Source organism: Bos javanicus, chromosome 14 (genome assembly GCF_032452875.1).
Source record: "Bos javanicus breed banteng chromosome 14, ARS-OSU_banteng_1.0, whole genome shotgun sequence".
NCBI classification, from domain to species: domain Eukaryota; kingdom Metazoa; phylum Chordata; class Mammalia; order Artiodactyla; family Bovidae; genus Bos; species Bos javanicus.
The window spans coordinates 16663728-16679403 of record NC_083881.1 but is presented as its reverse complement, the minus strand read 5'-3'; the positions used below and the strand labels follow the sequence as shown (position 1 = coordinate 16679403).

Below are 15676 nucleotides of genomic sequence, written 5' to 3'. Positions count from 1 at the left end.
TACTATATGTAGAACCATGAACATTTTTAATTTTGATGAATTTGATTTTCCTTCAGTTGCTAGAGTATTTTTTGAGCCATATTTAAGAAATCACCATCAAATTTGAGGTCTTGTTTTCATCTAAAGAATTTTAGCTCTTAATTTAGGTCTTCTATCCATTTTGTGTTAAGTTTTATATATGGTGTGGGGTAGAAGTCCAGCTTCATCCCTTGGCATGTGAATATTGCTTCCCCAGCACCATCTGTTGAAGACACTATTCTTTCCCCATTGAACAGTCTGGGCACCATTGTTAGAATCAACTGACCACAGATATAGACTTCTTTCTGAACTCTCAACTCTATTCCATTGACCTGTATGTCCATCCTTTATGCCAATACCACACTGTCTTATTAATGTAACTTCGTGTAAGGTTTGGAATAAAAAGTACGAGTCTTCCAACTTCTTCTTTTTTCAAGATTGTTTTGGCTATTCAGGGTCCCCTGCAGTTTCATTATGAATTTTGGATTGACTTTCCCATTTCTGCAAAAAGGCCATTGGGATTTTGAAATGTACTGCATGGAATCTGCAGACTGTTTTGGGAAATACCGTCATTTTAACATCAAGTCTTCCAATACAGGAGTACAGGATCTCTTTCCATTTACTTAGGTCTTACTTAATTTCTTTTAGCAACATTTTGTAGTTATCAGTGTACAAGTTTGTACCTCCTTGGTTAAATTTATTCCTAGGTGTCTTACTGACTTAGATGCTATTGTAAATGGAATTTATTTCTTAGTTTCCTTTTTTGCATCATTTGTTGCTAGTATACAGAAATACAACAGATTTCTATATTGATCTTCTTTCCTGCAACTTTGTCAAATTTATTAGCTCTAACCAGTATTTTGTGGATACTTTAGGGTTTTCCATATGTAAGATAACCTGTGAATATAGTTTTACTTCTTCCTTTTAAATTTGGATGCCTTCTATTTCTTTTTCCTGTCTAAATTACTGATTATACTTTTATATATAAGTATATATATAATAGCCTGATTATTTATATATTTTAAAATATATAAATATATAAAATATAAAATTTATATTATAAATATAAAATATAAATATAAATTATAAAATATAATGCATAAATATAAAATTTATACCATAATATAAAATTATAAAATATAAATATAATAAAATATAATAAAATATAAAATTATGTATATAATTTATATACATTAAAATATAAATATACAAATATTATAATTTATAGTATATATTATGTATAAAATATATAACAGATTATATATAAAATATAAATATACAATATATACATAATATATATATATAATAGCCTTATTATACTTTTAAGCAAAAAAAAAGTGAGAGAAAGACATTCTAGGTTTGCAATTTCAGCATGGTTTTGAAAGCCTACACAGCAATGTAGATACATTACTCTCCACATGTATACACAGTCATGCAAAGGACAGGAGCAGATTAGTAACTAAAGAATATATACATTCCAGTGTCAATAGCATTTTAAATTATGCACAGTAATAAGACAGATTTTTGCACTTGTTTCACACTGAATTATTTTTAGGACATTATAAAATAATTAAGAAACAGAATTGAGAAGCAATTTTTACCTTTACAATTTATTACAGAAGCTATACATACAAAATAAAATCCTAGTTACAAAAGCATGAATCTAGAATAAGTTACAATAAATTTCACTAAAAATGAAGACGTGTGTGTGTGAATCCAGGAATATACATACACTTAAATATTTTCAGTGACTAGCATTCCATTTGGAGAAGGCAATGGCACCCCACTCTAGTACTCTTGCCTAGAAAATCTCATGGGCGGAGGAGCCTGGTAGGCTGCAGTCCATGGGGTCGCTAAGAGTCGGACACGACTGAGCGACTTCACTTTCACTTTTCACTTTCATGCATTGGAGAAGGAAATGGCAACCCACTCTCCAGTGTTCTTGCCTGGAGAATCCCAGGGACGGCGGAGCCTGCTGGGCTGCTGTCTATAGGGCTTCACAGAGTCAGACACGACTGAAGCAACTTAGCAGTAGCAGTAGCAGCAGCATTCCATTATGCATTACATAAGACAGTATCTACTAATTAAGGTATCTGAATTATTGAGTTTTAGAAGCCTTTAAATAAAATATCCAGATAAAACAACAACAAAAAGCAGTTTAACTCAGAAACTGTATTGGAATCCAGAATCTCTCACGAGATCATTATCCCCTATTCCCTTCAAAAGACGTTTTGTAAAGTAATACTAGAATGTCTCAAAGAAAAAGAAATAAAATGGGGGAAGGGGGAAATGCATGGTGGTGAATGCTTTTATTGCTTTAAGAAATGCATTTTTGGTATCATTAATACAAAATTCATAATATTTACATTTATATAATTGTATACAAAAGGTATCTATAGAATACAGCCTAAGAAGGATATAAATAGCTTTCATATATAAAAACTTTGCATTGTTAAAAAGATATTTAACAAAGTAGTCGTTAATACATTTGTTGTATGTATAATCATAAAAGTAAAACAAAAAAATTTTAAATTTTTTATTAATCCAAATTAAATGATAAAAAATGTTTATCTAAAAAGCATTACTTTTGATATTCAAGTACAGAACTGCGGTTCACCTAGAAGTTGTTCAGGGGACCTTCTGCAAATCATGACTCAAGCACGAGCTTTTAAGTGAATTTGCAGAGAATGCTAAAGGCAGAAACGATGGCAAAGACACAATGGTTAAGTAGTTTCTAGTCTGACACAATAAACTATTTTTAGGAAGGATAAAATTAAAAGTGCTTAAAACAAAAACTATCAGTGTCACTAATTGCTCCTAAGTGTCATAAACATTAATTATCAAAATAAACTTTATTAGGAGTTGGCCACACTTTACCGATAACAATAGTAATAGTATTACTACAATGACTTGTTCAATCAAATATTTATCAGTTATCTCTGTAATTTATCTTACACATGTATATAAATACCAGAAAAGTTTAAATATTTTTAATTACTATTTTACTCTTTTCTTTAGAGATTCAGGATTTCATCTTGCATCAGTTATGTCAACACGACAAAGGTGAATTAAATAGGAACTGAATATAAAAAATACTTGGTACCATGACATCATGATCTGGAGCAACTGAAGTTTTCTACTTCTTGTTCCATTTTCTAGATAAAGGATAGGAGGGAAAAACAGTAAGTTTCAATGCAGAAAACACTAAAGAACATTACTCCATTGCTGGTTTTCTTTTGCAGCGAACAACCTTAAGGACATCATTATCCATGTATATAACTGAGAGAGAAACAAATTTTGTTCAGTATTTATGACTATCACATAGACTGTTAACACTGATGGGACTTCATTATTTAAATCCCTTTTGAATTAAAGTCTGAGATGCTTTCATCTTACATTAAATTCATATAGTTATTAACCAAGGCACTGGTGTACTTACAGATATTAAGAGTTTATAGGTTATACAGTTACATATATTTATACTATATAGATACCACAGTATACTTTATTACATATACTAAATACTATATATATTACATACTAGTAGGTATATAGTAGGTAGCGAGTTTTATGTGTGTGTGTGTGTATATATATATATATATATGAAATCCTATATAGGTATTAGTCAATATCTATTTTTAAACATTAGGACTCGAATATCTACTATAAGGGCTTCCCTGGTAGCTCAGATGGTAAAGAATCTGCCTTGCAATGCAGGAGACCTGGGTTCGATCCCTGGGTTGGGAAGATGCCCTGGAGGAGGGCATGGCAACTCACTCCAGTACTCTTGCCTGGAGAATCTCATGGACGAGAAGCCTGGCAGGCTACAGTCCATGGGGTCACCAAGAGTTGGACACAACAGTGACTAAGCACACACATCCACTATAAAACAGATTAAATAAAGACAAATAGGCCTATCTTAAGTCTGTCTTAAAAATGAGCTATATGTCTTCATTCATACACACACAAAAAAGATTTTTCATAGTTTATAGATACTTCAATGTTCCACTGCTTATTAAACAAACACAAGCTAATTTAGGTGCTAGATTTTAAAAAGTACAAAACATGGTTGTACCTAGAAATAGTTCATAATTCCACACATTAAAAAATGGTATTTAGAAATTTTTATAATCAGTTAATTTCTCATATAGATGAGTTTACCTGAATGAGTGCTGTTTTGTCATAGTCCCTGCGATGCTGATAAATACATTGGCTGATTACAGCATATAAATTTTCCAACTGAAAAATATTGTATTCTCGACTTTTTTTAACAACAATCTTCAAAAGATTCTAAAAGAAAACATAAGTGTTTACATATGTGAGAGAAATTCCCAGAGACATTTTAGTTTTGAAGATTTGGGGACATTTTTAGCATATAAGCCACAGAAAGGGCAGATCAAGTCATATGATAAGACACTGCAGTCTCTAACAGTGGTTCTGACATTCAACTGCAAGCTACCTTTATCAACATTCTATGACTCTGGCCTCTCATCCTAAAAACTACAGCTGAAGAGGTTGCCAATTTCTATTATAGCCATCAATCTCTTCAGACAAGTTAAAAAATAATCTCAAACTAGACTACCAAGAGAAAAGGCATTTTTGTAGAATATTTTATGTCACTATGATTAATATATGCTAGAATTAATTGTTATGTGAAACAAAAAGAGACAGGACATAAATGATGATCTACTGCACCACTTCAGGGTTCTTTTCTTCAAAAAAGGTTTTTCATCTGATGAGGGTTTTTTCTCATGACCGAAATGGACCTACTGAATTTCTGTGATTCCTCAAGTCTTGTCCTATCATGATATTCCATTGCCTTGTAGTCAACAAAAACATGCAACCATGGTTAAGTAAAAACCAACTAAAATGGTCATAAGTATGGTCATACAAACAATGTATGGGATACGTGGTATAGACAAGTATTAATATGTCAAAACAGTAACGTTAATACACTAGTCATCTTCAATCACTGCCTTAATGAAAGTTACAGAGTTTCATTGGTAACATCAAACTATACCAAGTTTATCCTTCTATAAAATATATTTATTGCAAGCCAAATTGCAATAATGTACTATTATAATCCCGCTTTTGGCGAGTTATGTTTCTAATTCATACAATGAAAGCACTGTGCCTTTAATTTACATACTTTCAGTCGCTCATGGTCCACAACAAGTGAGGGTGTGGGCTGAGAAAGAATTGCCAAAGCCTTTTCAACACTGATGAGCTGCTGTTGCTCTACTTGGGAACGTCTAGCTCGAGTCATTCGCAGAACACACATTTCTAGAATGAAAAAATAATTATTATTTGTCTGTTTCACAAACATTTTATAATGCCTAAAATAAACATTAGGCTGATTAAGCAGCAGGACATATTTACTTAAACACAAATCCCTGTTCTCATTTATTGACTCTGCTGTAAGATTAAGATGCTACCATTTACACACTCAAAAATTAAGGACAGGGAATTGCCTGGCAGTCCAGTGGTTAGGTGGAGAAGGAAATTCAACTTATTCCAGTATTCTTGCCTGGAGAATCCTCTAGTCAGAGGAGCCTGGCTGGCTACAGTCCATAGGGTCACAAAGACTGAGCATGCATATATGCAAGCCAATGCTTAGGACTCCGAGCTTCCCTTGCAGGGGGCACAGGTTCAATCCCTGGTCATTGGGATTGAACTAAGATTCCCGCATGCTGTGTAGCACGTAAAAAAAAAAAAAAAATCAATGATATTTAAGAGCTGGAAGGAACTTCAGTACAGACTACTACACAGAAGCTAAATCTGGTCTACTGCCATAATTCAAGTTTTATTAGAACACAACCACACCCACTTTACATTAAGGGTGTCAATATGGCTTTTCCAGCAGGATTGAGTAGTTGTGACTATCTGGCCCTTCAGATAAAGTTTGCCTATCCCTGATTTATAACAATCTACTTAACTAAGAGGCGAAAAAACAAGGCCAAAGAAAAGTGAAGAGGTTTTTCTAAGGTCAATATACCTAACCATTCTAAGGGCCAGGACAACAACCCAAATCTCCTGACAAGTGTAAATAGATGCCTGGTCTCACTAAATAGTGTTCTTTTAGAAAAGATAATGATAAAACAAAAATAAATGTTGAACTTAAATAGAACATACAAAATTTTACAGTCAGAGGATTAACATTTTAAATATCCACATTCAAAAGGATATATCCTAAACCATTCTAAGATTACTCAAACACACTAGAACTCATTTCTAGTCCTCGAAAAAGATTAACCATATAGGCCACTGAAGGAAACCAGTCTCATTAACTTAGCCAATACTTGTTTTTGACCAAAACAAATTTTTGACCTCGTTACCCTTCTTTTTGCTTTGTAAGACTAAATGTTTGGCTTTTCCAAAAACCAAACAGGCCCAATGGGCCACACGCGCGAGGCGCGGGGCCTATGAGCGCGCCGGGGGCGGGGCGGGCCCGGCAGCAGGCAGCTGTGAGGAAGAGCGGGCGGCCGAAAAAAAAAAAAAAAAACAAACAAATCTAATGCCAAAGGTTCAAGAAGATGCAGACAGAAGACAATTCTAAATGAAAATCTTTGGGAGCAGGACCGTCAGAATAAATACAGTATAAATGATCTGGGACCTACAATAGGGATAGAGGAATGATGGGGGTGAGTAACAGTTGTTTCACATCACTCAGCAAGAAATCACAGGAAACTGCTTATCCTGCTTAAAAATGACAGGGTATCCTGCCAGGTTTTAAAAATTGTATAGCCAAGCACTTTGCCACATGCTTTATCTGGATTACTTTATTCAATCCTCAGAATATCTTATTACCCAGCACTATCTACCCCCAGTCTTGCAAATGAGAAAGCTGAGGCTGATGGGGCAAGAATCTTAACCAAGGTCACAAGCTACTAAGCAGTGGGGCTCGAGGCTCAAATCCAGGTCTGTGTGATGCTATACTGTGCTTTTTGAAAAGGGTTTACTTATTTGGCTGCGCCAGGTCTTAGTTGTGGCATGTGGGATCAGTTCCTGTCCTGAGATCAAACCGGGGTTGCCAGCACTGGGAACACAGTTTCAGCCACTGGACCACCAGGAAGTCCCACTGTAGTGTGCTTTTAACCACAGTCATTTACTGTTATTTAATAAAATAATGATATCTTATTACTATTTAATACTAATAATTTAATCTTATTAAATAAAATAATGCCATCTTCCTTAATTAACTCTTGTACTCTGAAAAACATGGAAAAAGAGTAAACTGAGATGCAATTAACTGTTAAAGAACCCTGAATGAAACATCTTTTAAAATTAGTAAGTTGCTTCACTGAGACTTACCTTTTGTTTCATTTTCATCGAAAATGTCTATTATTCGAGAGCTAGAAGCATCTCCATTACAAGCAATCTTATCTTTCCTCAATTCTGTACATGCTGTAGTCTTTCCAGATTCTTCAGGTTCATTCTCAATGCAAGGACTTGAATTGTTATTTTCTAATTCTATTTTGCTTTCAGAGGCATTTTCTTCCATTGAAGACTCCCCTGTGTTTCCGGTCTCATTGTGGTCTACACTTGTATCTTGATTTTCCTCTGTATCACTCTCAATTTTGTCACCTGTGACATTTTGGCTGTCATCTTTTGCCTGTGAGATCTTCCTTCGTTTTGTTATGGTGCCCAAGTACCACTTTGATTTTTTGCGGACTTTTCTCTTCAACTGAGCTTCAAAGAATTTAAGAAAAAGAATAAGAGAACATTGAACAACTTTTTAAAGTCTAAGTTAAGTGGAGGAAAAAATACCTCCTGAGATATTAAGAGGAAAATCTGAGGTATCACCACAGTATGGTATGGCTGGAATAGATGAACAAAAGTAGTACTGTAAGAAGGCAGAAAGCGGGCAATGACCTGTTATTCTAAGGAATTTGGATTTCATCCTGAATAATTTTTTTAAAAGTTCAATAATTTTAAGGAGGGGAAAGACATGAATTTTTTTGTTTAATTAACTTATTTTTTAATTGAAGGATAATTGCTTTACAGAATTTTGTTGTTTTCTGTCAAACATGAAATCAGCTATAGGTATACATATATCCCCACCCTCTTGAACCTCCCTTCCATTTCAGGAAACTTCAACAATCGTGTGAATTTTTTAATGCACATATTGCAAAGGCAATTTTGGCAGTAGTATGAGGAATGAACTGAAGAAAGGGCAAGACTAAAAACATCCTACACTTATCAAGTGCTTACCATGAAGTAGGAACTCTTCTAAGGCCTTCATATGTGCTGACTCATTGAAATTCCACTTTAACCCGATCAGGTGTGCTACCATTCCTCAACATCATTTTACAGATGAAGAAACTATGGTACACAGAGATTAAAAATTCTGCCTAGACACAGTATAACCACTCTGCAATCTCATATTTGGGAAAGTTATCCATAGTGTTGTATTTACGTGAAGTTTAATAATTCTCACTTCTGTATAATAATCCATATTTTTCCATTCTACTGTTGATCAGCATTAGTTGGGCTAGTATGAATAGTTTTTATGAACATTCCGTTTAAAAGCACTGAGGAATTATGGCACCCAAATCTTGGAAAACAGATGAATAGCTGAGAGGCTAAGAAGCTGAGGACAGTCTGATATTCACAGAACTTTAAAAGCAAAAACTGGAATTAGGAGCCTGCCAAGGAAGAGGCCTTGGAAAACCCACAGAATTTGGGTGGGTACTCTGTGGAGTTATACCCTAAGAATAAAGAGGGAACAGGAAATAGATTAGGATTATAGGAAGCAAAAATCAGTTTCAAATCAAGTCAACCCACAATTAGACTGTAAACTGAAAGGTGAATTGGGATTGCAAATGGTACCCCACGGCAAGCATGGATTTATTTAAAGAATGCAAAGTTGCCTTAATAGAAATGAAATCAATGTAACGAGTGGCATCAATATAGACAAAGGAAACTGAGGGAGAAAAGTAAACAGCATCAGAAGAGAGTAAAGGCTAGAGTTTCCTAAGTAAAAATCACCCAAATGCACTTACCAGGAGTGCTGCAAGCCATAGGAGTGCTGGGCCTGTTTGGCTTTTCACTTTGCTCTGGATCTGATTTTTTATCACCAGCAGGAGTGGAATTTTGCTTTGGCATTACATGGTAGTAAGATGGGGCATATTTGGAAGAGCTACAACCTTATAAATAGACATGCGGAATATCAAATAAAATTTTCAGATATAAAAATTACATGGAGAATTATGAGTACTCAATACATTTAAGGCATCTCTTTCTGATGTCAAATCATTTTCCTACCTCTCTTCTTTCTAGATTCCTGAATTTCTTCACAAAGCTGCTCAAAGTCTTCATCAAGTTCTTCTTTAATTATTGCATAGGCAGTATCTCTTAAAGCACAGGCTCTATGCCTAATAAGACGATCTATGGAATAAAGAAAGAATTTTAAAATGGTTTCCTTCTAATAATTCAACAAAAATTAATTTTACATGTTGGGCTAAGATTATAGCTGTTACAATTTGTTTTTTACTTCCACCATGAATAGTAAGTTACTGGAACTGTGTTATTTCTGGTTTTGATGCTCATCTAATGTTCTGGACATTTGATTCCTAGCTAAATCCCTTTGAAACACCAAGGAAAATTTAAGAATCAGTCAACAGCAAAACTAAACAATACAATGACACAAAAACAGCAAGGAAGGCTATCAGGTTCATGAGTGAACCGGGGATGTAAAACAATTTTGGAAGAGATATAGAGGATATTACGACACTGACTGAGGAACTAAACAAAGACAATGAAACAGCAACACTACCTAGGAAACACTGCAAAAAAATCCTAAACTGAGTCTAAGTGCCATGAACTGGAATATGTCTCAAGGTAAAGAAAGGCAGATCATAAGTGAATGTAAATTTGCTTGAACAGCTGGATCAGTCCCCCTCACAGGGCAGGAGGATGCTGCAGCATTCAAATAACATTCAGTTTACAGTAGACAGGAAGGGCTGTTACAGCAGAAGGGATGCTGCCGGGGGCTTCTAACATGACCTGAAGAAAGCCCGGGCCAAGTTCATTCAGTGCAGTAGCCTTGGCACCATGTGGGAATTTGTCAGGATGCACATTCTCCAGTCCTGAATCTAAAGAATCAAAACCTGCGGAGGTGGGGCCCAGCCAGCTGCACTTTAGCATGTCCTGAAGGAGATGTTGGTGCTATCTCAAGTGTGAACACCACTGCCCTGAAATAATTTTACATTTGTCAGAATGGTCAGAACAGGAAGCAGCAGCAGCATGACTGCAAGGAAACAGAAGAAGCCTACTTCCTCCAGGAGAAGCTTCCTTCTTTCTACAATTAAGGGGTTTTCCCAACTTGGCAGCCTGTTGCCCACTGCTACCTCCAGAACTCTGACCTGTGGGACAGAGCCTAGGGAAGGTGGGGTACAAGACTGGTGAGGGAAGAATAGTGGGCTTTTACATCGTTGGGTAAAGTCTCAGTGGTGGAAATCAATCTAATTTTTAAGCATGACAAATTTAAAAACAGAATACCAATGTAAGAGACTCAACGCAGGAAATAGAACTATTAAAAAAATTATCAAGCAACACAGTTAAGGATAGGGCATTCACAAAGCAAGAAGCTAAGAAAAAGAACCTAAAAGAGTATTTTTTTGGAAATCAGTAAGTTTATATAGATATTTGAATATGTCATTATACATATAAACAAATCTATCACCTAAAAATCTCTTACTTTATACATTTTATTTAATAGCCTGTGTAGGTGCAGTAGATTGTGGATACATTCTATGCACAGAAAAGGTCTGGAAAGATAGCCCTAAACTTAACAGCATCCACCTTTGGAGATGGGCTTTCCTTGTAGCTCAGTTGGTAAAGAATCTGCCTGCAGTGCAGGAGACCCGGGTTCGATCCCTGGGTTGGGAAGATCTCCTGGAGAAGAAAATGGCAACCCACTCCAGTACCATTGCCGGGAACATCTCATAGACACAGGAGCCTAGGGGGCTGCAGTCCATGGGGTCCCAAAGAGTTGGGCATGACTGAGCAATTAACACTTACTTACACTTACCTTTGGAGAAGGGAAATGGGGGACTTAGTCTGTTACCGAGTATTATATTACTTTGTTGCTAATAAAAATTGTAATGGTCTTAATTAAAAAAATCCTTTCAAACTTATTACAGACTTTTTATTTTCCTACTTTGAGAAAGAACATTGACAAATAAGAACAAGCTAAATTGTTATGCAGTTTTGTGTTTCATTAGGACTGAATGGCACTGTGAGTGTAAAATGCTTCTAATATAGCACCAAGTATAAAATCACCCTTCACTAAGTGTTAGCAGCCCTCGTTCCACTCCTTGAGGTTAAAAAAACAAAACAAAATAAAACAAAACCCACCAAATGCTCACCTCCAGGATCTCTATCTGGATTGTATTCTAAAGCATTACTACAGATCAGATCAATATCACTCAAATAGTCTTTCACAGTTAGATACTTGTGGAGATCAATTTTACTGATTACAGATGAAAGGTCCATTGGTTGCTTTATTACAGTGACATAATCAGGAACCTAAAATTCAAACAAATGACCAAATCACAAACTAACTCTGAACACTGAAAAATTTGAGTCAAGTTTTTCTGCCAGGCAAAACAGGAGAAAATATATACGTAAGAGATAATGAAAATATATTAATATGAAACTCTGTATTTAAGGTGGCTTTTGTTTTGTATTCATTCTCATTCTTGGGCACCTGTATCTCCAGTAACACCTTAAGCCTCTTTGCTCATCCAAATGCCACCCACCCTTCAATGCCAACTTAGGACCGCATTCTTTACTGTGAAGGTCACAGGAATGTCATGTAGCATTGAGACATTCTCAAGTTACTTCTAGAACATTTGAGTTGGGCAAAGTTAATTGTCTATGCTCTGCAGGAAAGGAAAACGCCTTACATAACTCCTGAAGCCTCTATGTGCTTCCAAATAAGAAAGCAAGTTCAGAGTGTACAGAGGGACACACATAAAACTGTTCAAATATTCTCTAAGTCTGAAGCATTCTGATCCAAAGACTAAATTAATACCTCATCAGGGTCAACAGGTTTAGTAAATATTCTGAATCGCTTGTCAATAGCAAGCCTATGTGTAACATTTCTTAAAAAAATCCTCAGTTCTCTAAATGTATCTTCCTCTTGTTCTTCTAGTCGTTTCAGTTCTTCTGCTGTCAGTGGTCTTGGCTCAGGTGGTGGTGCCACAGGGAGTACCTCCAGGGCCTGCAAAACTTTACGTGAATGGAAGTTAGTTACTGCTCTCCCACCAGATCAAGGGTGACAAAATTTAGTACACCAAGCAGACAAGCTTTCAGGAATTATCCTCCTTCTATCTGTCAGGAACCAGGGGATTTGGAATACTAAAGTGCTACAATAATCTCAACCTCTACATCTCTTCCAGCAGTAATTGGCAGTTTGTAACTGGGAATACGAATTGCTGAGTCATTATCATTTAAAAATCATTTAAGAGGCTATTAAAATCTTGAAAATGCCTATTTTCAGGACAAGAATATCCTAATTACGAAAAATGTCATCCTCAAGAAGGCGGCGTAGAAGGACGTACTCTCATCTCCTCCTGCAAGAGCACCAAAGTCACAACTACCTGTTGAACAACCACTGACAGGAGAACGCTGGAACCGCCAAAAAAAGATACCACACGTCCAGACACAAAGATGCTGAAACAAGATGGTAGGAGGGGGCACAAACACGATAAAATCAAAGCCCGTACCTTCCAGGTGGGCAACCCACAATCTGGAGAACAATAATACCAAAGAAGTTCTCCTACTGTTGTGAAGGTTCTAAGCCTCATGTCAGGCCTTCCAACCTGAGGATCCAGCAAAAGGATGGGGATCCCAAGGGAATCTGACTTTGAAGGCCAGGGGGATTTCCCCACAGGACTGAGGAAAACAGACTCCACTCTTGGAGGGCACGAACAAAATCTTGTGCATGCCACGATCCAGGGGAAAGGAGCAGTAACGCCACAGGAGATTGAACCAGACCTACCTGCTAGTGTTAAGTGTCTCCTGTGGAGGTATGGTGGGCCATGGCTTGGGGTTCCTGGCAGTAGCAGTCCTGGAAGGGGCCCCTTGGCCTAAGTCCTACTGGAGGTCACCATTAACCCTACCAGAGAGCCCACAGACCCCAGGGCTAGGTCACCACAGGTCAAACAACTAACAAGGAGGGAGCACAACCCCACTCATCAGTGGATAATTGGATTAGTTTTACTGAGCAAGACTCAGTTTTCCCTACCACCACTCCCTCCCATCAGGAATCTTATACAAGCCTCTTAGTCTCCTCCGCCAGAGGGCAGACAGAAGAAGCAAGAACCACAATCACACAGTGGGTGGAACCAAAACCACACTACAGAAAGTTAACCAGGATGAAAAAGCAGAGTTTTGTCCCAAATGAAGGGACAAGATAAGACCTCAGAAAAACATCCAAATAAAGTGGAGATTGGCAACCTTCCAGAAAAAGAATTCAAAATAAATATAGTGATGATGATCCAGGATCTCGGAAAAAGAATGGAGGCAAAGTTTGAGAAGATGCAACAAAGACCTAGAAGAACTAAAGAACAGAAGAACAATTCCTACTGCTACAGAAGGAATCAACAGCAGGATAACTGAGGCAAAAGAATGGCTAAGACCTGGAGGACAGACGATGGAAATCACTGCCACAGAACAGAATAGAAAAAAGAATGAAAAGAAAAGAAGGCAGCCTTAGAGACCTCTGGGACAGCATTAAACACACCAACACTCACATTATACAGGTCCTAGGAGAAGAGAGAGAGAGAGAAAGGACCCAAGAAAATATCTGAAGAAATAACAGCTAAAAAATTCTCTAACATGGGAAAGGAAATAGTCAACTAAGTCCAGGAAGCACAGAGAGTCCCAGGTAGGATAAACCCAAGGAGGAACACATCAAGACACACAGTAATCAAAATGATGAAAATTAAAGATAAAGATAAAATATTAAAAGCAACAAGGGAAAAATGACAAATAACATACAAGGGAACTCCTATAGGTTATCAGCTGATTTCTCAACAGAAATTTTATGAGCCAGAAGGGAATGGCACGATATATTTAAACTGATGAAAGGGAAGAACCTACAACCAAGGATACTCTACACAGCAAGACTCTCATTCAGATTTGATGGAGAAATCAAATGCTTTCCAGACATGCAAAAGTTAAGAGAACTCAGTACCACCAAACCAGCTTTACAACAAATACTAAAGGAACTTTTCTAGGCAGGAAACACAAGAGTAGGAAAAGACCTACACAAAATAAACCCCAAACAATTAAGAAAATGGTAATAGGATCACACATATTGATAATTATCTTAACTGTAAATGGATTAAATGCACCAACCAAAAGACACAGACTGGCTGGGCAGATCAGAACATGTGCATATATGCACTTCCACTCACCACATCACTCTACTTAATCCCTAAATTGTACGCAATTATTTTAAAGTGTTAGCTTAATCATGTTTCCTTTATGGCTTGCAACTGCAATTATCTTTTATTTTTTATCTGGCTCTTGACTGTGAAAACTGATAAACATCTTTTACTATTATGGTTATGTTCTATTATTCCCTTAATACTATTGTATCATGATTGGTCAACAGAAAATAATAGAATTCTGTATCACTAAAATGACTATTTTAATAGAAAAACTTGTAACTACTTTTTAAAATTCAGATGCATAACAGAATTATCTTAGAAGTTTTTAAAAATACAAATGCCCAGTTATTGCTATTCTTCCCTGAAGCTCTAGATGTGTTTCTAATGAGCAGCCACGTTTAAAAACAACTGGACTATACGATGATGTTTTATTTTTATCTAGTTTCACTTCTTCTATTTCATATTCAGTGTTCCCATTTCATTTAGTTATGTTCTCCAATTTCTCCATCTCTCTTTGTTGTTGTTATTCTTTCTCAAGCCTTTATCAAATGTAGTAGAAAAGCTTCTGTATACCTATATATAGTATGTATTTTAGAGAATTTATGAATTTTTGCCTAGATAAAAAAGTTTATGACATTTTGATTCCACTTGTTTGACTTAGTATGAACAGAATGCCAGATTTCTAATTTATATTCACTCAAAACTTTGATACAGTTCCATGCAGTTTAGTACCTAGTATTACTGCTAAAGAAAATTCATTATCTGAGTGATTTAAAAAGAAGAAGAAGAAAAAGAAAGAAGAAGAAGAAGGCAATGGCGGAGAAGGCAATGGCACCCCACTCCAGTACTCTTGCCTAGAAAATCCCATGGACGGAGAAGCCTGGTAGGCTGCAGTCCATGGGATCGCTAGAGTCGGACACGACTGAGCGACTTCACTTTCACTTTTCACTTTCATGCATTGGAGAAGGAAATGGCAACCCACTCAAGTATTCCTGCCTGGAGAATCCCAGGGACGGGGAAGCCTGGTGGGCTGCCGTCTATGGGGTTGCACAGAGTCGGACACGACTCAAGCGACTTAGCCCCAGTGATTAAAAAAAAAAAAAATTGAATGAGGCTTGAAACTTCTAATCCAATTCTGAGAATATAAAGAAATAATATGTTGTAAAAAAAACAGGAAATTAACACATGATACAGTATTACTAACAAAAGTACAGATTTTGTTCAAATTTCAAAAAATTTCATGCTAGTGTCCATTA

The 15676-nt window shown here is 36.4% G+C and overlaps 1 protein-coding gene across 1 annotated transcript in view; it reads right to left on the bottom strand.

Moving 5' to 3' along the window:
• Positions 1-1601: 1601 nt before the first annotated feature.
• ATAD2 (ATPase family AAA domain containing 2) overlaps positions 1602-15676 on the bottom strand; it is a 64824-nt gene continuing 50749 nt past the window's right edge. Inside the window, exons 21-28 of the mRNA XM_061438677.1 lie at positions 12056-12252; positions 11388-11547; positions 9283-9405; positions 9021-9164; positions 7330-7707; positions 5168-5301; positions 4180-4308; positions 1602-3173 (exon numbers count right to left, since the gene is read on the bottom strand). Coding sequence (XP_061294661.1) covers positions 3129-3173; positions 4180-4308; positions 5168-5301; positions 7330-7707; positions 9021-9164; positions 9283-9405; positions 11388-11547; positions 12056-12252 — 1310 coding nt within the window. The 3' untranslated portion in view covers positions 1602-3128. The remainder of the gene's footprint in view (positions 3174-4179; positions 4309-5167; positions 5302-7329; positions 7708-9020; positions 9165-9282; positions 9406-11387; positions 11548-12055; positions 12253-15676) is intronic.